This window comes from Triturus cristatus, chromosome 4_2, assembly GCF_964204655.1.
Source record: "Triturus cristatus chromosome 4_2, aTriCri1.1, whole genome shotgun sequence".
In the NCBI taxonomy this organism is placed as follows: Eukaryota; Metazoa; Chordata; class Amphibia; order Caudata; family Salamandridae; genus Triturus; species Triturus cristatus.
Genome location: NC_140586.1, coordinates 630,376,922 through 630,399,990, shown reverse-complemented (window position 1 = coordinate 630,399,990; position 23,069 = coordinate 630,376,922). Strand labels below are relative to the sequence as shown.

General features: G+C 45.2%; 1 protein-coding gene across 1 annotated transcript in view; it reads left to right on the top strand.

The window, feature by feature from the left end:
- The window catches only part of LOC146834773 (methylcrotonoyl-CoA carboxylase beta chain, mitochondrial-like), a 341,939-nt gene that overhangs the window by 180,476 nt on the left and 138,394 nt on the right, over positions 1-23,069 (top strand). The window contains exon 6 of the mRNA XM_085602299.1: positions 18,593-18,785. Within this exon, the coding sequence (XP_085458425.1) occupies positions 18,593-18,785 (193 nt within the window). The remainder of the gene's footprint in view (positions 1-18,592; positions 18,786-23,069) is intronic.

Below are 23,069 nucleotides of genomic sequence, written 5' to 3'. Positions count from 1 at the left end.
ACAAAAGCTGACCTGGTCCTGCACCCATTTATCACTTCCTGATAGCTGGTGGTGAATCGAAGCAGATTTATCCACAGAAGGAAGGCTCCACATGCTGTTTTGGACCAAGTAATTCCAAGTTCATGTGTTAATTCACATTCTAGGGACTAGTACTCAGAACAGCAGGATTTAAAATCTGGATATACCATCAGGAATCCCTCTTTCTGGCTAGACGATATCCTGGCATCTTAATCCAAACCACTTGTAATTGGGGGCCCAATGTTTCCTTTGATTTAAACCGATTCATTTTCTCTGCACCATTTTTGGTGAAATATTGAATTGGCTTCCCCTGAGTGCCTACCCAATGACCCTTAACTGCTGCATGTTTTGCTTTTATAACCATAGCGAGAAATTCAACTTTAGCATTCGTAAGAGATTGCAAAATATTTTAATCTTGAAGAGAAATATTAGTGGACCGTTTTTTAGACGGAAGAAACTCAAAATAGACACTAAAGTAAGATGAGATGATATAGAAAACCTAGGTGTTACCTCAATTTATGGTACCATGCCCACCTTCCGACTCGAGGAGAAGAGTAACAAGCTATTTGCCTATATTAATATGGTTTCAGAGAGAGGTTTTCGAAACCTATAATCAAGATCTTGATCCTGGCATGAAATGCCTTAATAATTGCATACAAATGACTTTTCCCCCTCAAGAATCTATATATCTATCTGTCTGTCTATCTATGTATCTGTCTATCTGTCTATCTATCCTAGTTGTCTGGATACCTATTGCTGATTTTTTTGTCATACGTGAGCACAGATCATGCAGGTGTGTCATGACACAGGCCTGTCTCACGGTATCCTCATAGTGGGGGAAGGCTACCTCCTTCACCAGGAGTTAAGCAGCACAACAGCATTGGTGGCAGTATACTGTGTAGTGATCAGTAGTAGTGAACAGGTCCTTTTAACCCTGTGTCATTGGAGATAGGCCTACAGGCTCACTCACTTTTTTGAAAGTTCACTGTGCTTGACTCACCCTTGACCGACTTTAGGTAGATGTGTAGTGCTGCGCAGGAATAGTGACTCTGCTCTAGATGTGTGTGTGTGTCTGGGAAGAGTACAGTAATTTGTGTATGCTGCTGCCTGCTGTACCTGTTATTGTTTTAACAGTCACTTTGAAATATTTGCACCTTCATGCACAAACCAAAGGGGCATTGGTTGACTTAACTGGTTTGATTTTTGTATGCTGCTGTGCTAGTTATTGTGTAACCAGTCACTTTGAAATATTTGCACCTTCATGCACAAACCAAAGGGGGCCCTTGTTGAATAAACTGGTTTGATTTTTGTATGCTGCTACCTGCTGTACTTGTAATTGTTTAAAAAGTCACTGTGAAATATTTGCACCTTCATGCACAAACCAAAGGGGGAATTGTTTGACCAACCTGGCTTCATTTCTGCATACTGCTGGACTTGTTTTTATCATGCACTTTGAAAGTGTTTTCACCTTGATGCAAGAAGAAAGGGGGATTGCTTTACAAAACACGCTTGAGTTTTGTATATTGTTGGATTGATTGTTTTATTATGCACTTAGGAAGTATGTGCATTTTTTCCTTTGGTTCATCAGCTACAGTTAGTATAGACTCTGTCATTAGATACTTGCTGATATGGTTTATTTTTATCCTTTATAATGTGTTATTTATGGTGTTGTTTGCACCTGTCTATAACATGTGCACCTTAAATTATGTAATTGTTTACAATACAGAAATTATAAATACAGACAAACATCTGCATCAGTTTTCTGAAGCATCCAAGCAGGTTTCATCCTCAGCCTTGTTTGCCTGCCTGTTTTTGTCCTGGTTACTAATAAGGCCATGATGGTAGAAATTGAAATTGCTTCCTCAGTTCATTTTAAATACTATAGAGTGGGTATTTTCATGCACAACCCCTGACAGATGCAAGTGTGTGACATACACATAATTCACACCAGTTTATTTCTCTTGGAGCTGTCAGGATACAGAGTTAAATCTTGTTTACTACTCGTCTATATTGTCAGTCGAGTCTGTGAAATTGCAGGTTTGGGGTTGTCTTTCAAAGTTTAAAGTTATTTTCCATCAATGTCAATTCTAATTCAGACCCTATGTAGTTGTTCTTTGTTCTTCAGCGATGGGCAATTCCTTAAACAATGGGACCGCTCCTTGCTATTGATTTCTGTCTTAGTTAAATAATCTGCTCTTGACATTAATGTTACAAATGGCGTAGCTTATATGTTAAGAGTGTTTCTCACTTTCTTATTAGAACTTTGAGCACGAGAATATAGATGCCTTTCATTAAATGTTGGAGGTTTCAATTAAAAATATACCAGATTTTTGGGCGGTGTGACAAAGTGGTAGGTGGAGAGTCGGAGGGCCCCCTCCATGTACTTTGCAGGGGGGCCCCCACAGCTTTCGTTACGCCACTGCCTCATGCGTTGTATTATGCCAGCTTTCTCCACTTTGGACTCTGATTATATGTATCCCAACAGGCACAATATGTCCAGAATGTATTAGATTGCATCCTATGAGATATTAATTAAGTCAATTCCTGATCATCTTTTCACCTTGCACTGGCTGCCTCTGGTTCGACTTACTTAGTTCAAGATGCTTTGTGTAGCCCAATAGGTAGACTTTGCACACAGTTGATTTGCAGTGCTTTTAAAACATCCTGGAAGAATTTGTTTGTGCACTTTCGCTTAATTCACCTTTTTTCTTCTTCCTTTCAAAGAAAGCACAATAGTATTTCAGTATCTCTTCTTCGGAACATACCCCTGCTACGTTGTGTACTGCTTACTTACTATACTGCTGTGTGATAACTTGTTTCCCTGGAAATTGTTTCCATTCACCTTTTCTGTTGCTCACCATGATGTTATTTACAATTTAGGGTAATCCTAATCTTCCAGAGTGACTGTTCTGAACTACTGACTTCTGTCTGGTGCGATGTACCTATGTACCTCACCTCTTTAGTTGCTCTGAGATTTCGGTGGCAACATTAGTGTGCTTTCTAAATGACTGCAATGTTATTTTGAGTTTTATTTGGATGATGTCCTACAACTTCAGTCCCTAAGCATAATATGATATTCTCGAATTATTATCAATTCAATGAAAATGTGTATCCACTTGGTCAGTCATATCATGTAGCAGTGTGGACATTCTAGGCCTCCCTCATATGTGAAAGAGCAGCCATAGGAGGCAAGCATCTACTGGTCCTGAAATAAATTCAGTTCTGTATACTGTGGACAACAGTAATCAACTGTGTGTAATTGGAGCAGAGGAGATATTGGAATCTTTTTACCACAATAGTGGGGTGGGAAATGTGAACCTGGACTGCTACATGTTCTGAACTCAACTGATTCACACCAAATATTCCGCAAGTGTACCAGAATGGAGAAACCACACCTACTATTACAGATGAGTGTCTGCCTTAGATTCGTAATTCACCCTTCTCCCCAAGACCATTGGGGAGAAGGGTGCTCATTACCAGGCAGGGTCTTAAAAGAAAATTTTATGAACATATCTTCAAATATTTGTCATTCTATATAAGCAAAGAACAGGTCTTAGAGCTGCATTTATCTTGATGCTGAGCCTGATTTGTAATTACTTAAATGACTAGATCCGTCTATGATCTAGGCATTGTTTTGTCCTCTAGAATTTAACATTTTCAAAAGCATTAGTATAGTCTCATACAAAAATGTGTACACCTCAGCCAGTTTGAGACCATCTCCGGGTGCTCTGCATCTTTGTATTTGTAGAATAGTTTTTTTGCTGAGACTCCAGCTCTAAATTGTGATTTGCCAGTACTCTTTCGCCCCCTCCCCCATGATATTTTTTGCTTTTATGCAATTTTGGATATAGTCTGGTATGTATAAGTCTCATATACATTGTCTCTTATATCCTCAAACATTTCTCTGAAATTACATTACATACAGATACAGGCAGAATAATGTTTGTGTTCTTGTGATAACAGTTGTGTCAACCATTATGTTGGCTCTTCTGTTGTAAATACAATAGTATTTGCACAATTTTGATGGCACCCTTTGTTTACCCAATACGTTTTATCAAATAAAGAGGTTCTCCTATTACTCGATCCCTACTATCTACATCTTTGTTGTAATAGAAAGATTCTGGTGTAACTTCCTCATAAAGAAAAGCCTTCAAGGTATCCTGAAGAGCACATTTTACCGATAAAGAACTCATTAAATAGGTAACATGCTGGTAGTTATTGTCTTTAAACTATTCTAAAAAGCCACATCCTCAAAAATGTCATGTCAGTTTGATCTTCAGACTTTTTTGCTTGGGGCCTCTAAGCACAGTTAGGTAATTAAATGTGCATTGATTTAATCTCTGCTTCCTCAATACCTTTATTCTTTTTTAATAAAGACGCAATCAGTCCTTGAATAGGCACAGCTGAGTTTTTGTCTGCTCGGAGTTCACAGGTGTTGACCTAGATGCCACAACACTGCGAGCAGTTCAATTGGTTAATTGTTTAGTTGAACATTAGCCAGTTCCTGCATTGCTCACTATACCTTTTACCTTCTTCAGCACATTGTCACTTGTCCAAGAGCAAACACGAGGACTAGAACAACCTAATGCCAATTTGATTCAGTTGGTATTCAAAGAACGAAATTAATTCAGTATGTGAAATGAAGAGCAGACAAAACAATAAGAATCTGTGATAAATATACTTCTGAATGGAGATTCTAAAGAATTACTATGTTGTTTTACATTGTTTCTTCAGTTATCTGATGGAGACATCGAGCCGCATATTCCTTACCTGTGAACTTCCAGGCTGGATCCAGAAGATTTTTCTTAGCATTATTCCTGTGCGCCAGTAGGTGGCGTCGGTTGACTCCACGTGGCGCCAAGTTCATCGTCGTGATGTCCGCATCGTCTAGATAGGCGCCACCTCTGGGCGCTGATGTACGTTCTTTTCTTTCTGTGCCAGTCAGGGCAGATCCGCCAAAGAGAGCTACCCACTGTCTTTTTTTAAATATTTTTCAGTGTGAAGGATTTCCAAAACGTCCTCTGGATTCAAACCATGTGGCTCCTGGCACTGCGCCATGTCGGTTACAGACCCCCATCTTGTGTGCCTTTGGTGCCTGGACCATGACCGGAAGTCGCGCTCCGAGTGCAGGGCCATGGGGCAAAATGCTTAGAGAGAGTGGTCTCTAAAGCTGCTTGCGGCCCGGTGTCTGGCGCCTCGAAGAGCTCCTCGGAGATCTTGTTCCCGCTCCCAGTCTCAGTCAAGAGGAAAGTCCGAGCACCGCTCTGGGGGATCCAAGTCTTCATCCTCCCATTGGAAATCTTCAAAGGAGTCAGGGAAAATACACAAGAATTCAAAACATTCTTTGACTTCGTCTCATCCGTCACCTGACGAGATGGAGGAGTCTCGGCGTCCAGAGCGGGTGTCTAGGTCAGCTCTGCGTTTCCTTTTCCGGGGCTGGGAGCTACCCCCGCCCAGTTAAAAGAATGTTATAATGCCATGTGCACTATATTTGGGCGACCTGACCCTGCCTGCTCGCCTTTGGACCCCGCAGGCTTAGCTGAAGGAGCTCCTCTGAGTTCTGCGCTGGCAGCTGCATCCCCAGCCCGCAAGGCTCCTCATGGATCTGGATCTGAACTGGCATCGGTCGCACCCATTCAACCTTCCGCAAACACCACATCTGACACTGAGACTCTCGCCCACCATTGGCACCAGCCTCATTCTCATCACTGACGTCAATGTGCCAGTCGGGCGTCCACCGAGACCGCCACCGTCGGAGTCTTTGGGCTCTGTCTTCCCCCCCAGCCTTATTTCCAAGGGCTAGGATTGGAGGAAGATTGGGAGGGGATGCAGGACCCCTTACACAGAAGAAATGGACTGGTAAGAGGAACTAGGTGATGCCAGTGGTTTGGATACCTCTCCAGAGCCTGGCATGCTTTCCCCTCCTACCCTGGCTACAGAGGAGGGAGCTTCCTTCGCCATGGTGGCACGTAGGGCTGCGGACGTTTTGGGCCTGCAGCTTCCTGCTGTGGCAGTCGATACTGTCTTGACAGAGGTCCTGCAGCCTGGTGTCTCCACCACTGAACCCTTGCTGCAATTTAATGAGGCCTTAACTGATGTTCTTTTGGGAACCTGGTCAAAACCAGCACAGGGGCTCCTGTGAATAGAACAATCACCTGCTGCCACCGTCCTCCACCCAGCTTTTCTCACCTTTCACCCAAACCCCAAGAGCTTGGTGGTCCAACCCTCTACTTCCCATGGCGCATTCCCTTCCACACCCCCAGATAGGAAATCAAAGAGGCTGGATAGCTTTGGAAAGAAACATTTTTCTTCACCAGCCTAGCATTGCGGTCAATAAACACTGCATGCCTATTGGGACGTTACTCCCATTCCCTGTGGCAGACGGTTGCGCAAGTGCTGCCACAAGTCTCGTAGGAGGTCTGGGCTTTCCTCTCCCAAGCTGTTGTAGATGGGAGGGATGCAGCAAAGTTTACTATCTACTGTGGCTTTAAGACAGCAGAGTAGCTAGGCAGAGCGATTTTCTCGGCGGTGGCATTTAGATGCCATGTCTGGCTGACAACTATTGGATTCTCAGAGGATGTTCAAGCAAACCTGATGGACATGCCCTTCGATGGCTCTCGTCTCTTTGGAGTCAGGGCGGACGCAGCGCTAGGGCGCATCAAGGAATTGCGGGCTACGGCCAAGTCTTTGGGCCTCTCAGTAACATCCTGTCCTGTGTCCACCTTTCACTCCTTCGTGGCTAAGGAAGGGGCTTCCAACCGCACCAGCCCTACCCTAGCCAGAGGACCGCGCAAGTTCCGCAACTTCTGCTCAGCCTTGGGTGTATTTCGCCCCGACCCGGTGGGTCAGGCAGCCAGAAGTCTGGTCAGGCCACAATCTTCTTTCCCCCTCCATCTCCAAACCTTCCTAGTCCGATCCTCCTAGATCATGGGTGTCCAGTTGGTGGCAGGATACGCCATCACCTCCAACACTGGCGAGAGATTACCTTGGACGGATGGTTTTTGCATATAGTCTGACGGGGTTGCTCCCTCTTCTTCGAGACTACCCCTTCCTCAATGCCTCCAGCATACAGTCAGCTGACGGAGAATCACTTTGCTTTGCTTTGAGAGGAAGGCAAGACTCGCTTGGCCAAAGGAGCTATAGAGACAGTTCCCGGGCCAGAAATAGGCTGTGGTTGCTATTCCTGCTATTTTCTGGTCCCCATAGGAAGGACTGAGGCCTTCATCCTATTCTGGACCTCACAGCCCTCAACTACTTCCTCATAAAAGAGAAGTTCAGGATGCTCACTCCTGCTCAGGTACTGTCTGCCCTGGATCCGGGAGACTGGTTGTTAGCATTGGACTTGCAGGACGCCTATTTCCATATCCCCGTCCTGCTTGCCCATTGCCGCTATGTGCGGTTTATGGTCGGCCACAATCACTTTTAGTTTACTGTGCTCCCCTTTGGCCTAACCAGTGCCCCTCGGGTGTTCACCACGGTGATGGCGGTGGTCGCAGATCATCTGCACAGATCAGCGGTTGCAGTCTTCCCTTATCTCGACAACTGGTTGCTGAAGGCGGGCTCACTCCAGGCAGTCGTTTCCCACCTCCAGACTATGACGAACCTCTTGCATTCGCTGGGGTTCACTATCAACATGCCAAAGTCACACCTGACTCCATCTCAGATGCTTCCTTTCATTGGAGCCATTCTGGGTACAGTGCAGTTTCAGGCCTAACCTACTGAGCTGACAGTCCAGGATATTCAGGCTATGATACCAATGTTTCAATGTCTTTCCTGGATTTCGGTGAGACTAAGTCTGAGGCTGCTGGGCCTCATAGCCTTCTGCATCCTGTCGGTGAATCATGCCAGATGGCATATGCGGGCCCTGCAGTGGGATCTGAAGTTCCAATGGGCGCAGGATCAGGGAAATCTCACCAACCTGCTCCAGATTTCTGGGAACTGCAAAAGATCTACAGTTTTGGTTGACAAACCGCAATTGGGTCAGAGGCAGACCCCTTTACCTACCTCAACTAGATCCTTCAGTAGTGACAGATGCATCACTTCTGGTATGAGGTGGCCATTTGGGAGAGGTGGAGTTCAGGGGACTCTGGTCTCCACATCAACTTATTGAAGCTTCTGGCGATTCGATTGGCACTGAAAGCCTTCTTACCATCTCTTAAGGGAAGGCTGGTTCTTTTGTTCACGGACGACACCACTTCCATGTGGTACTGCAACAAACAAGGCGGGGTTGGGTCGTGGTCCCTCTTTCAGGAGACCCTGCATCTCTAGACTTGCCTGAAACAACAGGACATATCCCTGGTGGTTAAACACCTGGCCGATTCCCTGAATGCCAGGGCGAACGAACTCCGCCGTCGGTGCCTAGCGTATCACAAGTGGTATCTCCATCCAGAGATGGCGCAAGGACACTTTCAGTGGTGGGGAGAGCCTTGGTTAGGTGTGTTTGCCTCTGTCAAGAAAACCCAATGTCAGCATTTTTTGCATTGGAGTTTCCAAGGCGGCTCTCGATCGACGACGCTTCTAGTCGCGAGTGGAGTTCCAGTCTCCTTTACACCTTCTTGCCCATACCGTTCCTGTTCAGAGTGCTCAAGAAGATCGGGAATGACTGGGCTCAAGTCATTTTATGGCTCTGGGCTGTGCTTCTGCACATGAGGATCGATCCTCCAATCAGGTTGCCCCTTCGGGCAGATCTTCTGCCGCAGCAGCAAGGGAGGGTCCTCCAACAGAACCTGTCAACCCTCCGCCTCCTTGCGTGGAGATTGAGCGGCGACAGTTGATATCATTCAACCTTCATCCCAAAGTTTGCAATGTTATCCTGACAGCCAGGCATTCCTCCAGTAAGTCGATGTACGCCTGCCGATGGCAAAATGTTTGTATATACTGTACACAACGGTCAATAGACCCTTTGTCTGCCTCTCTTTCTGACAATCACTTTTTCATCCTGTCTCTTGCCCAGCAAGGCTCTGCTCTGGGCACTCTGAAGTGCTATGTTTCAGCCCTTTCTGCTTTTCCACGGTTGCCAGACCAACCGTCACTATTCAAGTCCCCCTATTGTACATAGATTTCTGAAGGAGTTTACACATTTGTTTCCCTCGTCCCCTTTCATCTTACCCCAGTGGGACCTCAAATTGGTCCTCACTTATCTAATGTGTGCACCATTTGAGCTACTGTATAATTGCCCCCTCTGGCTGCTCAACATCAAGACAGTCTTTTTAGTGGCAATAAATTCTGCCAGGAGTGCGCTGCGGACGATCGCCTATCAGCCCCTTTCCTGACCATCATTCCAGACACGGTAGTTGTGACACCTTTCCACCTAGGGCAATCTATCACCCTGCCCACCTTATATGCTTCTTCAAATCCTTCTGAGGAAGAAGAACGTCTCCACTGCCTGGACCCAAAAAGAGCGTTATTGTTCTACCTTGACCTTACTAAAGAGTTCCGGGTTCACAACCAACTCTTTGTGGGGTATGTTGGAGCAAAGCAGGGGCCTGCTGTACAAAAGAGGACCATCTCACGATGGGTTATCCTCTGCATTAAGATTTGTTACACTCTAGCTAACAAACAGTCTTCTGAAGGCCTCAGAGCTCATTCCACCAGAGCTAAGGCAGCCACCACAGCTCTACAGCGTGGTGTCCCAGATCTTGACATCTGACAGGCTTAGTGGGCATCCCTGCACATGTTTGCCAAGTATTATTGACTGGACAATCAGGTCCATAGGGAGGGCCTCTTTGGCCATTCAGTCCTACAGGGCATTCTAGTTTAAACTTTTTTGCAGTTCCTCCTCTGGGGATGGTATTGGTTGGGTATCTGTTCACAGGTAAGGAATCTGCGGCTAAATGCCTCTATTAGATGGACAAGTTACCTACCTTTGTTAACGCCTTATCTGGTAGCTAGATCTATGCTATGATGATCTAGCTGCAGATTCCTTACCGACCCACCCATCCTCCCCGCACTACGGATCAGTTCTTCATGTCAAGACTGTTCCCCTTCAAGGCCCAAGTTGTTTGAACACACCACTGTCAGTTAACTTCATGGCTCCGCGCTTCTGCTGTGGAAAGTCATGAAAAGTACTGACGTCAGTGCGTCAAGGTGGCTCCTGTATAGACTCCACAGAAGTCAGGATGAACTCAACACCATACGACGTCACGTGGAGCTGACAAGTGCCACCTACCAGTGCGCAGGTGTACTGCTAAGAAAAATCTTCCGGATCCAGCATGACACCTGGAAGGTCACAGGTAAGGAATCTGTGGCTAGATCATGTCTCTACCACATAAGGCGTTACCGAAGGTAAGTAACTTGTCCTTCTTCCCATCAACTGCGGGGTGCATCATGGCCATGCTGTCTTGTCCATTTCTTTTAGCATTTTGTGCAGCCACTCTTTAAATCAATGCAATGAAAATGTCACTCCTACAACGACGATGTCCAGATGTACCTTTGCTTAGCTGGGCCTCTGGTGAACTTTTAGAAGACAAATACAAGGCTTCTTAAAATCCCTGTATTATTGGCTGAATTTTAGTGGGCTCAGATTTAATGATTCTGAGAACGAAGTAATGGTCTTGGGGCCAAAACACCTACACACATCTCCTGTGCTTGGTTTCTGATCATAACCTCTTTGGGTGTCCCCTAACATTTGCAAGGCAGATTAAAATCTTTGCACCATTTGGAACTCTTAATTGATGCTGTAGTAGACTATTGTAATGACTAATATGGTCCAAATTGGGAATGCATTAATATGATTGCAGCAATCACGAAATGCTACAGTGTGTCTGATATCCATGCAGTAGCTGCCTGTGAAAGCCATTGTCCATTTCAAGATCCTGACTTTGGCTTACATGTACATGGAACAGAGTCAAATAACCACAAAATATGTCCTAGAAAAATACTTATGATCGGTTTACCTCAAATATCTTACTGTTCCCCTTACCAAGTACAAATCTCAGAGTGAGAAGAGGTTTTTCATCAATTTGAATTTGATATCAGCAAGGAGCAATTTCTTGACTTTTCCTAAAGTATTAAACGCTTGGGTGTCCTAAATTTATTCTTCATAAGTGATTGCTCATTGGCTTCTGTAATATACTGATTTGTGACACCAAGATACAGTATAGTAATTTCTTGTGTGCAGTGTAAGTAATTAAATAAGTTCAATTCAATTCAATTCAAAATGCTTTATTCGGTATGTACAAGTACAACCATATAGCAACATACATCAAAACAGTAAAGAATCAAATTTATGAAAGTTAAATAATGAAACATTTAAAATGACATCACTATCCATGCCAATATTGTTAAATCAGTAATATATCACTTTGTGTACAGGGTTAAATTTAATCATTAGGTACATTCTAGTAGTAATTGTTAAGGGGGGAGTTAATTCAGTTTAGACATTTTAGCAGCAGTTTGTTTGTAATAAAAGTTTGTGCAAATGCCAATGCAAAAATAAATACACAACAACAATGTAATTTTACAGTAAATCACCAATAGTCATAAAACATAATAGCCAACGGGTGAACGGGGATAACGAAAGGAGGGAATCATATAATAATTGATTTCCTGTGCCAGGTACATTTTAAAATATAGGTGGCCACGCGATAGCACACATTCGGGGAAGCTAAATCAAACAACAATTGTATTGCGGCTCTTGTGTTGTATATCTTATATTCTAAAAATAGTTGCTTCAAATAAAACTTTCTAAAACCAGTATAAAAATTACAAAAGAGTAAAAAGTGACAGATGCTCTGTTTAGATTTCCCATCGCATGGGCACAGACATAACCCGGGTTTTTTTACAGTTGGGAAAGCCACCAAATGGTGGACTATTCCCAGCCTCAGGCGTGCTAGAACGAAGCGATGAGAATTAATACTAACAAATGTAAGATAGGGTGGGAGACTTGTACTAAGGTTGTACTCCAAATATAATTTGAATGTACTTTGCATTGCATACTCCTTCGTTCTGGTCCCTTTTGCATGGTCCAAATAGGTGGTTTTAAGGTTACGCTTTGTTAAAACCGATGTTGTTAAAATATCTTTAAAAATATCCTGGCCAAAGAGAGTCTTATACCAGGAGTGAATATGTTCTAGCCAGGGGATTTTCGAATGCCAATCTAGTTTAATACAGTCCAAAATTACTTCCTGGGTAAACCTAGTTTCTTCTTTGGCCCATATGGACCGCCATAGGGACAAGGGACGCGATGCAATCAGATCAGCAACATAATTTATGCCTAGCTCTCTGTGGGTAATCTCATTTGAGGCAGAAGCGGGGAGGCATAATAATCGTTTCAGGTACTTATTTTCCTCTTGCTGGATGGACAGAGCAATCTGACGATTATATCCCCATATTCCTGCTCCATACAAGGCAGAGGACATACACCTTGAATTATAGATGGAAATCATTTCTCGGATCCTGCGACCCCCCAATTTGGAGGCGAATCTGAAGATGCAATTTGTATTTCTGGTCATCTTCAGACCAACACAGGATTGCTCGTTTACCCATCTCCCATCACCTGAAAAGGTAATACCTAAGTAGCAGAAATGTCGGACTGCCTCAAGTTTATCCCCATCTAAAAAGAATGACTTGTTTTTCAATATTTTCTTACCACAAGTCATAGTCATAGTCTTACCCTTGTTAATTTTAAGCTTTCTGCCCTGAATAAAAATATGAAACTTCTCAATTAACTTTTGCAACCCATTCGCAGTCCTGGAAATCAGGACCGCGTCGTCCGCATATAATAGGACGGGTATTTGCTTTCCATTAATGATGGGAGCATCAGCATAAGATTCTTGTAAAAATTGATCAACCTGATTTATAAAAAGTGAGAATAAAAGGGGGGCAAGCACGCACCCTTGTCGGATCCCTCTACCAATTTTAAAAAGGGGGGTGCATTCACCATTTGTTCCGAATCTAACCTTACTTGAAAGGTTACTATACATTCTGGCCAAGAGGTGGATGATTTCAGGTGGTGCGCCCATGTCAAGTAGTACTGGCCAGAGCAGTGCGTGTTCCACTAAATCAAATGCAGAACTTAGATCGGCAAAGCACATAAACAAATTCCCCTCCTTGGCTTTAGTGTACTTGCCGATGATAAGTTCAAGGTTCACGCACTGCTCCATAGTTCCTAGACCCCTTCGGAACCCAAACTGAACAGGCGAAAGAACATTATTGTCCTCGGCCCAGGTCTCTAGTCTCACCAGAAGTATACGACTCAAAATCTGTAACGACGAGTCTAAAAGTGAAATTGGGCGATAATTTCGTGCTTCGGCCCTAGAGCCCTTTTTGAAAAGTGGTACTAAGATGGATTGACCCCATGAGGTTGGTAACTCGTCCTCGATTGCTGCATTAAAATAACGGGTTAAAATGGGGGCCCATAGAACAATTTCAGATTTGAAAAAGTCCACGGGGACCCCATCTGGACCCGGGGCTTTCCCCCCCTTACTCTTTTCAATTGCCACAGTCACCTCACTTAGAGTCACCGAGAACAGTAATTTCTCCCATTTAAAACAGGTTGGAGTATCAGTTAAGACATTAGAATTAAGAACAGAAGTAAAATCAGAGGTAAAATCAGAATTAAAAATCCCAGTGAAGTGAGCTATCCAGGCCTGACAACTGACATGCGAGGTTAGTTCAGGGACATTGTCATTCTTCAGGAATGCACTATTTATTGTGTCCCAAAAAAGTTTATGATCTTTAGTATCTGCAGCCAGATCTAATTTTTCCCATGCCGCATCCTGCAATTCCTTCTTCCTAATAGAAAGTGCAGTTTTATAGTTATGGCGTTCTTCCCTGATCTTACCAACATCTCTAGGAGTGGCATCAAGTGAGGTTTTTAACCTTTTTAATGACTGAGCACAATGGTCATCAAACCACACCGCCTTAACTTTCCTTGGATTCCGAGGTTTGTGTGTCAGGGATTTCTCAATGGTTTTTGAAATAATTAGGAATTTGGATAACAGAATTCGTGGGCATGGGTCCAGCAATAAACAATACTCGACCTCTCCATAACAGTTTGTGATCACATTGGCAACAAGTTTAGTGGGGTCAACTTTTGTCCATTTCACTCTCATCCCATTCGGTCTTTCTGCAACAATATCCTGAATTGGTTGACCAAAGGTATTCCTTTTGATTCCCCAACCCAATAGTTCAACAGTTACACTGTTGTGATCACTGACCTCTTGTTCAATCACCCAAACATTGATATAAGCTACAGAGCAAGATATCATAATATGATCAATAAATGATTGGCTGTTCCTCCCATGAAATGTCGGACATCTAACATTGTTTTTGTTCTTATTACATTCTAGGAGGTCCAGGTCATATTTGGCCAATAGGTTATTCAGGGCACTACCATAGTTGTTATGCGGGAAATGATTATATACACTTGTTGCTTCCCTTCCCGAGTACTCCTCCCTATGGCCACACGCCCCCTTGAGTGCATAAGTACATGATTTAATGTTAAAATCTCCCACCCATATGATGGCAGCAGGTTTGGGTGTACTCAATAAAAAGGCATCAATGGCCTGCTCTATGTCAGAAATAAACTTTCCCTGTTTGTGCCCGGCAATGTTGTTATAAAAGTTCACTATTATTAAGTCTCTGTATCCACTATGGATCATACGCAGAACCGAGGCATGTTCACCTAGAACTACATGATCACTAGAACAGAACTCAGTCAGTGCAGTGGATATCAGGGTCACGAGTCCACCCTTGGCTCGACCGGCTTGGGATGCCACAGCCTGCACGGTAAAGGAAGTATAGCCCTCAACATGTACTTCAGCCCTATCCCAAGTTTCTTGCAGGCAAATAATATCATAACCTTGTTTGATAAAGTCAGCCCATATAGGGGTATTTACCTTAGAGGCTAGCCCGGCTATATTCCACGTAATAGCCCTAAGGTTCTCTTCTAAGGCTACTTGGGATGAGTTAATAAATATTGTGGCCGATGGAATAGTTGAATTTATCATGCGTTTTTCGGCAGTACGTATGGTGGTATCTAACACAGTTGGGTCATTAGAAGTTCTTATAGTAATATTTTCCACATCCTGGAGAGACCCATCACTGCTTTGAGGGTCGTCGACCACATTGAGTAACACAGTAACGTTCCCCACAACTCCACCTCCAATTTGACTCTCCCTCTTCCCCTGCCCGCACTGTAATTTTCAATCACAATCATCCATGCTGGAAAAAACATCAAACCTGTTCCCTAATTCTAAAGGTGTAAAAGGCCTCAGGTGCTCCATTCTCCGAATGTTGTTATTCCTGTGGCCACTAAAGGGAACCATATTCCAACCTTGGTGATCGATTCGCTGATTTGGTGCATAAAGGGCAGTGGGGTCATTTGTATAAACTGAATGATTTTTCCTTACATAGGATGTGGGGAAAACCAAGGACCTGGGATAAAAATAGGTCAAAGATCGAGGGTGAATTTGGCTATTACCATTGCCCAGGGGCCAGTTCAATATAAGAGCTACCGCTTCTGGGTCTCTGAAATTAATCAGAACTATATCACCATCGACGTCTTTATTCCTTCCACCAAGCCATGGGAGACGTCTAACATGCAATATCTCACCGTTTACTTTCCTATTTATAGGTCTATATGTTCTTAACCAGTGGATAATTTTATTTTTTAGCTGGGCGTAATCCTCACTCTTATTATCAGCTAAAACAGGAACCCCAGTCAACACCACCACTAAGGGTGCAGCTTCTGGGGGTAAATCAACCCGAAGACCATGAATCCCAGGGACCCCCTCCAACCTAGGGTTATCCCGCGCCTGGACAGTACTCCCTACTGGGGCAATACTGGCTTCCTCCACCAAATCCATAACGGGCTTACTAACTAAATGTTCCTTATGCAACAAAGGTCCATTTCTGCCCTGATCCGGGGCTAGGTGGCCCACAGTCTGCATTACATTCCTACTGAGATCAGGAAGTTCCCTAGGTGGATTTATAAGGGGGGCTCCAGCCTGTTTACTAGTGCCATCCGTTGTAACCTTACCTACAACGGCCATATTTCTCAATGTAGATTCGATGTTCTCTAGCCTATACTCCAGCTTCCTTAAGGTGTCAGTAATGGGTAAAAGGAGAATACTAATCATGTCCCCCAGTTGGGGTAAAAAATCCAAGGGAATAGGCGCCTGTGGAATATCTACAGCTGATAGAGCAGGCACTGGGGGGGTCACAGCAGGGTTCACAGCCATTAAACAGGTACTAATGGCCGCCGTCTGGCTATGATCTGGCCCAATTAAAGACCCTGAAACAGACCCATTAGAAAGATAGTGGCCAAATTCAGAATGCTGTGTCCTGGGGCCATTGATCACCCCCACCCTACGCCTTTTTTTCCTGGGAGGGGGGCCGTGAATAATCCCCTTTTTCGGGTTCTTAGCCTTTTTTCCTACCCCCCGTCCCACGAGCCGCGTATTAAGAGTTTTAGAATGACTTATGGCATGTGGGGGGGGAGAATCGCTGATAACCTGAACACTAGGGACACAGTTTGTGGGCGAACAGTCACGTAACAATAGCGGAACACCCTCTTGCGAGAGGGGGGTGTCGGTTACACCATTACTACCACTATCGACAACAGGAATGTTTGGGGAAGCAACCTCTGGAGCTCTACGTTTCATGTTTTCAATAGAGCGACGACGTTCTAGTCTGCGCTCCTCCAAGGTAGTGTCCAGCTCCTTATCCGTTATGAGAGGTTTTTTAAAATATCTATCAAGGGGGCCATTTACCACTGGCCTTGGTTTCTCCCCAGGCATAACATTCTCACTAGAAGCCATGGCAAAATTTAAAAGAAGAAGAAGAAACTCCCAATTACCACGATGCAGCAGTCACTCCTGGCCCAGCCCAGCCTCGATCGGCCTCGGAGGGTCTCAGAGGGTCCGCCCTTAGTCCGGGCTTTATCCCGGGTGATGTCCCGCACACGCGTCCCGCTGACGCGTAATACCTTCAGGTCTTATACTGGCTGTGGATAGAGGGGGCGGAGTCGCGGGAAGAGGCGGCAGGTGTGCTAGATGGAGCACGCACAGCCTGCTGGTCCTCGCAGTCCCGTCCTCCAGTACAGCAGCTCCCCGGTCAGATTCCAATGCCCAACGAATGAAGCCAATGCCGTGCGATGCTCCAGAAGGCTGCAGGCAACACAGGTCAAGTACTCCTTTGCGAGCGGCACCCGCGAAGCGGGGGCCGCGAGGAGTTTTCAGCGGTCTGCAGGGGGCGGGGTCGCGGGAAGAGGCGGCAGGTGTGCTAGATGGAGCACGCACAGCCTGCTGGTCCTCGCAGTCCCGTCCTCCAGTACAGCAGCTCCCCGGTCAGATTCCAATGCCCAACGAATGAAGCCAATGCCGTGCGATGCTCCAGAAGGCTGCAGGCAACACAGGTCAAGCACTCCTTTGCGAGCAGCTCCCGCGAAGCGGGGGCCGCGAGGAGTTTTCAGCGGTCTGCAGGGGGCGGGGTCGCGGGAAGAGGCGGCAGGTGTGCTAGATGGAGCACGCACAGCCTGCTGGTCCTCGCAGTCCCGTCCTCCAGTACAGCAGCTCCCCGGTCAGATTCCAATGCCCAACGAATGAAGCCAATGCCGTGCGATGCTCCAGAAGGCTGCAGGCAACACAGGTCAAGCACTCCTTGCGAGCAGCTCCCAAGTTAATAAGTGAATGAAATCGTGGATGACCCTTACAAAATCTTGCCCAGTGGGTTTTTAGACAAGCATCAGTGTGCTGTGGGATATTCTTGGGGAGATTGTACTGAGCAGGGGCAATTGACTCGTGATTTTCTTTCTGCAATGAAAGACTTGTGTCGGGATCAACAGAACAATGTCAACTGAAAGACCTTGAAGAAGGGTGACATCTCAGATAAAGTTGATAAAAGGTGTAATTGATAAGCAATTAATTTATTTTGAAAGGCTTAGAGTAGCAGAAGGTAGTAAGAGTTCTCTACATATTTGTAAGATGCATCACAACCTCTCTAACTGGTATGTCTTCTCAAGTATTACATTTGCAGATAGTAGGGGATGATTTCCCAGCTGTCGAAGCTTTGAACGAGCTCAGGAAGATGAGAGGTAGGATACACTTGATTGAGCAATCAAAAGAGGAGATAGAACTTTTAGTACGAAAAGGGACATGGAACTTCAGGTTCTCTTTTGTTTTAGGACAGCGAGAGAGCTACAAATCCAGAATATATCTAGATTTGTTTGGTATGTGTGAGCAGAACTTTCTGCTGCAAGCTAAAATCTATCTACCAGCAAAACCAAATTAGCAAGTACTGTGAAAAGGTTCATTATACTGTCTTTGTCCTGATCCATAAAAAGAGACCCATAAAACGTTGCTTTGAGCAGAGTTGAAAGTCTTGTATATTAAAGTACGACAGCATACCTAGCATAGTTAGGGAAGGGCATCACTGGTTTGTATGCTTGGTTGGAAATCTGCGTTACTGGGACTCCAGGTTTGAGAAGTCTGAACGCAATCTCTGGTCCCTTCCATCTCATTTATTTAATGTGAATAAAACCGTTTTATTATTCTTGTATTAAAGTTCCATTTTTCGTCTACTGGAAGAGAGGCTTGAATTCTAGTTATTGAGAACATTTTCTTTTCTTTAGAGTGAGTGGCTGTGTTGATCACTTTATGTCATCTGAAAAGGAAGCATACAATTGTCTTCGAAACATTATTTCAACATTAAATATTGAAGTACCTCCTGAAGAAACGTGGGACTACGACGATCCACTGTATGATGCCCAAGAACTGTCAGGGCTTGCACCACGGAACTTCAATTATACTTTAAACATTAAGCTGGTAAGTACTAATGCTGAGCCTTGTTGCTTTTATACCCCAAAAGGTAGAGTATTCTGGAAATGTATAGGTGATGTCTGTTATTTGCATTCTCATAATATGTGTATGGCAACTTCTATTTGGCCTGTTAGCAAAGCAGATTTAAATTATGCCTAGCTAGCTGGCATACTGCATTGAAGCTGATTAAGTCTTGTGGATTAACATATTATTTAATAATGGAAACTTCATAAAGTAGCATGTTTTGTTACATCACCCAAATACCTAATCAAAATGTGTTAACCATTTTCGATTTAAGTGCTCCACCACTTTTTGGTTCTTTGTTCAGTTTTGGGTGAGGGCGTGAATGTATTGTGTACGTTTGTGATAAGACGTAGCCCCTAATATGGAATTGTTTGTCCAACAACAGTCCTTCATGCCTTATCTGCGGTGACTGATAAAAATAAACCAGTGCCAGTGACACTAAAATTACATTGACTTACCAATTCTATTGTACACTATGCATATCCTATTCTAAAGTCTTGAAAACCATTTACATAAACAATAATTTGATGTTGCAAAATGAACCTCTTACTTAGCATTGGGTCTAATTTGGTCAGTTTTATTCCAAGAAGCATCAGTGTGACTGTGGTAAACTACTCCAATGACTAGATTGATCATAATGCGTTTTATTTGATGTATCTAGTTATGTTTTCAAAGCCAAGTCAGAGGGTTAGGAACATTGATATCAATACACCAAGGGCTTAAGCATCACCGTCAAATAATTAAAAGTAGTCAACATTTTTTATGTGTTTGCATTTGTCCATTTATGAAGCATTCCAACCAGGCTTATTTTATGTCGCCTAGTCATTCAAAAGTGACAGCATTACGACAACGCTTAGTGTATGAGAACATCATCGAAAAGGTGGGATAGAGATATGGCAAAACAACTAATTGACAACATGCAATTTACAGAGTCTCTCTGTTGAATCCTTAGGAGCTAAGGGTGGCTCACAGTTTCATGATTGGGTCTGCTTGCTGCAAAAGCTGTAGGTTGACCATTCAGTTGGTGGAGATGCAGCTGTAAGTCTCAATGAAGGGGTCAGTGTGATCAAAGGTACTTAACATAAATGGATGACTAGAATATTCCCTTGCTATATAGGTGACATCTACTTCTAGTATAATGTGGTTCTGCATTCAAAGCAGGCTAGTTACTGTAACTCGCTATTACTCTCAGTACCGGGCTATCTTATCAGTAGACTGAATGGAGTCCAAGCATCAGCTGCCAAATTGGCATTAAACAGACCTCGTAGATCATCTGTATCTGATGCATTGAAGGAACTACATTGACTTCCTCTGAGGATAGCCTTTAAGTCTATGTGTATCATCTTGAAGGCCCTTAAGGGCATGAGCCCTGTGCCCCTACAACAGAGCCTGAAGAGTTATACTCCAAAGAGATGCCTCAGTTCAGCTTCAGCGAACCTCCTGTGTATAATTGGATTCCGTAAGGCTGTCGAGCCAAGTTACAAGTCACTCTCAAATCAAATCAGGTGTTTGTTAAGCGCGACTACTCACCCGTAAGGGTCTCAAGGCGCTGGGGGGTGTAGGGGGAGGGGGTTTGCAGGTTCCAGTCCATCAAGGAGGGGGTCTGTCAAAGAGCCAGGTTTTGAGGTTTCTTGCGAAGATGGGAAACGATGTTATCTGTCTGAGGTGGAGCGGAAGGTTGTTCCATGCTCTGGCCGCACAGAAGGAGAAGGTGCGGCCTCCCGATCAGGTCTTTCTGGTGCGGGGGACCATGGCGTAGGAGAGCTGGGCTGATCGTAGGGTCCTTTGGGGTGCGTGGAATTTGAGTCGGCTATTCATGTATGCTGGTCTGGTGTGGTGGAGGGCCTTGTGAGCGTGGGTTAGCATTTTGAAGGTGACTCTAGCTTCGATGGGGAGCCAGTGGAGTGTGCGCAGGTGCTGGGAGATGTGGCAGTGTCTTGGCAGGTTGAGGACCAGTCTTGCGGCGGCGTTTTGGATGTTCTGTAGCTTGCGGTGAGGTTTTTGTTTATTCCAACATAGTGCGTTGCCGTACTCGAGCCTGCTGGTGACCTGGGCATGAGTGGCAGTCTTTCTGTGTTCGAGGGGGATCCATTTGAAGGTCTTATGTAGGAGGCGGAGGGTGTGGAAGCAGGAGGACGAGACTGAGTTGATCTAGCGGTCCATTTTGAGCTCTGAGTCCAGGATGATTCCCAGGTTACGTGCGTGGTCCGTGGGGGTGGGCGGGCTTCCGAGGGCCGGGGGGGCACTAGGTGTCGTTCCAGGCGTCTGGGTTTGGGCCCATGATGAGTAATTCCGTTTTGATGGTGTTTAGTTGTAGGCAGCTGTTTTTCATCCATTTGGCGACAGCTTCCATGCCTTCTCGAAAGCTGTGTCTGGCGGTGTTGGGTTCGTTGGATAGGGAGAGGATGAGTTGGGTGTCATCTGCGTATGAGACAATGTTGAGTCTGTAGGTTCTGACGATGGGGGCGAGCGGAGCCATGTAAACGTTGAAGAGCGTAGGGCTGAGTGAGGACCCCTGGAGGACTCCGCAGGTGGTAGGTGTAGGTTCCGAGAGGAGAGGGGAGAGTCTGACCCGCTGCGTTCTGCCATAGAGGAAGGAGCGGATCCAGTCGAGGGCCTTGTCTTGGATCCCTGCGTCGTGGGGTCTGCGTATTAGGGTGCGGTGAGAGACTGTGTCGAACGCCGCTGAGAGGTAGAGGAGGATGAGGGCTGCTGTTTCTCCTTTGTCCAGTAAGGTAGGGATGTCATCTGTTGCGGCGAGGAGGGCGGTTTCCGTACTGTGGTTTTTTCTGAAGCCGGATTGGGAGGAGTCGAGGATGTTGTGCTCTTCGATGAATGTGGCGTGTTGGCTGTTGATGGCTATCTCGATGACTGTCGCTGGGAACGGGAGCAGGGAGCTGGGTCTGTAGTTTTTGAGGTCGGTGGGTCCGCCAAGGGTTTCTTCAGGAGGGGGTTGATCTCAGCGTGTTTCCAGTCAGGGAACGAGGCGGTTGCCAGGGAGCGGTTGATGGTGTGGCAGAGCATGGGTGCGATGGTGTCGGCGGCTCTGTTGAAAATGTGGTGGGAGCAGAGGTCCGTGGGGGCCCCGGAGTGGATTGACGTCATCGTCCTCAGTGTGTCTTCGGTGGTGAGGGCTGTCCAGTTGTCGATCGCTGGCTTCAGGGTGTTGGGGGTGGTTGGTGAGGGTTCAGTGTGTTGGTTGTCTTCATCGAAATTGTCGTAGATGCTCTTGATTTTGTGGTGGAAAAAAGTGCTGAGTTTGTCGCAGAGGTCTTGTGAGGGAGGGATGTCGGTGGATTCGCTGGTGGGTTGGGCGAACTCCTTGATGATGTTGAAGTTCTTTGTTGTTGTGTGCATGAGTGGAGATTCTGTCTTCGCTTTTTTCCTTGTTTTTCTGATGAGTTGGTGGTGGGCGTTGGTGGTGGCTCTGAGGTTGTTGTGGGCTTCTGTGGATTTGGTGTTCCTCCAGGCCTTTTCGAGGCGCCGGCAAGTGCGTCTGACCTCTTGAAGTTCAGTGGTGAACCATCTAGCTTTCTTGGTGTGGGTGTTGTTGTTTTTCTTGAAGGGGGCTATGGAGTTGGCGCAGTCTGAGATCCATCTGTGCATAGTTCGGGCTGCGGTGTTGGCATCATCGTTTTCCACGATGGTTGGGGTGGAGTTGCTGAGTGATGAGGTTAGGTGGTCGTCGGTGATTCTGGTCCAGTTTCTTTGTGGGAGCAGATGCTGGTGTCTGTGGATGGTGGGTGTTCTGAAGGTGAAGGGGACACATCGATGGTCAACTCTCATATCATCAACTGATCTACTGCACTTTAGAAAGGACTTGAAGACCTGGCTCTTCCCTACGTGACCATGTGGCCTTCTTGTGTTCACTTTTACAGCCTTTATGTTCAGATGAAAACTCTCAGCGCCAGGATACATGTAAGATGACAGTTTGCACTTCATAAATGATATAAATAAATAAAATAAACCTGCTGATTATTTTGCGGAAGGCATTACGTGGTCGGTTGTTCCTGTTCCCCGGCAAGCTGCGTACAGGCCTGCATGCTTGTTTAACCTGCTGTTGACTATGCAAAATTGGTAAGCGCTTTGGATTTACATTAAGGACTTGAGTTGGTTCATTGTTATGAAGCCTGGCTTCCACACACGCAGTATTTGAATTTATTTGAACTTAGGGATTACCACACACAACAGCCATCTCACAAGTGCCAATAGATGCTCTGCCCCGTAGCTTCATAGTTAGATACATTTTTTCTTTCACAAACGTAG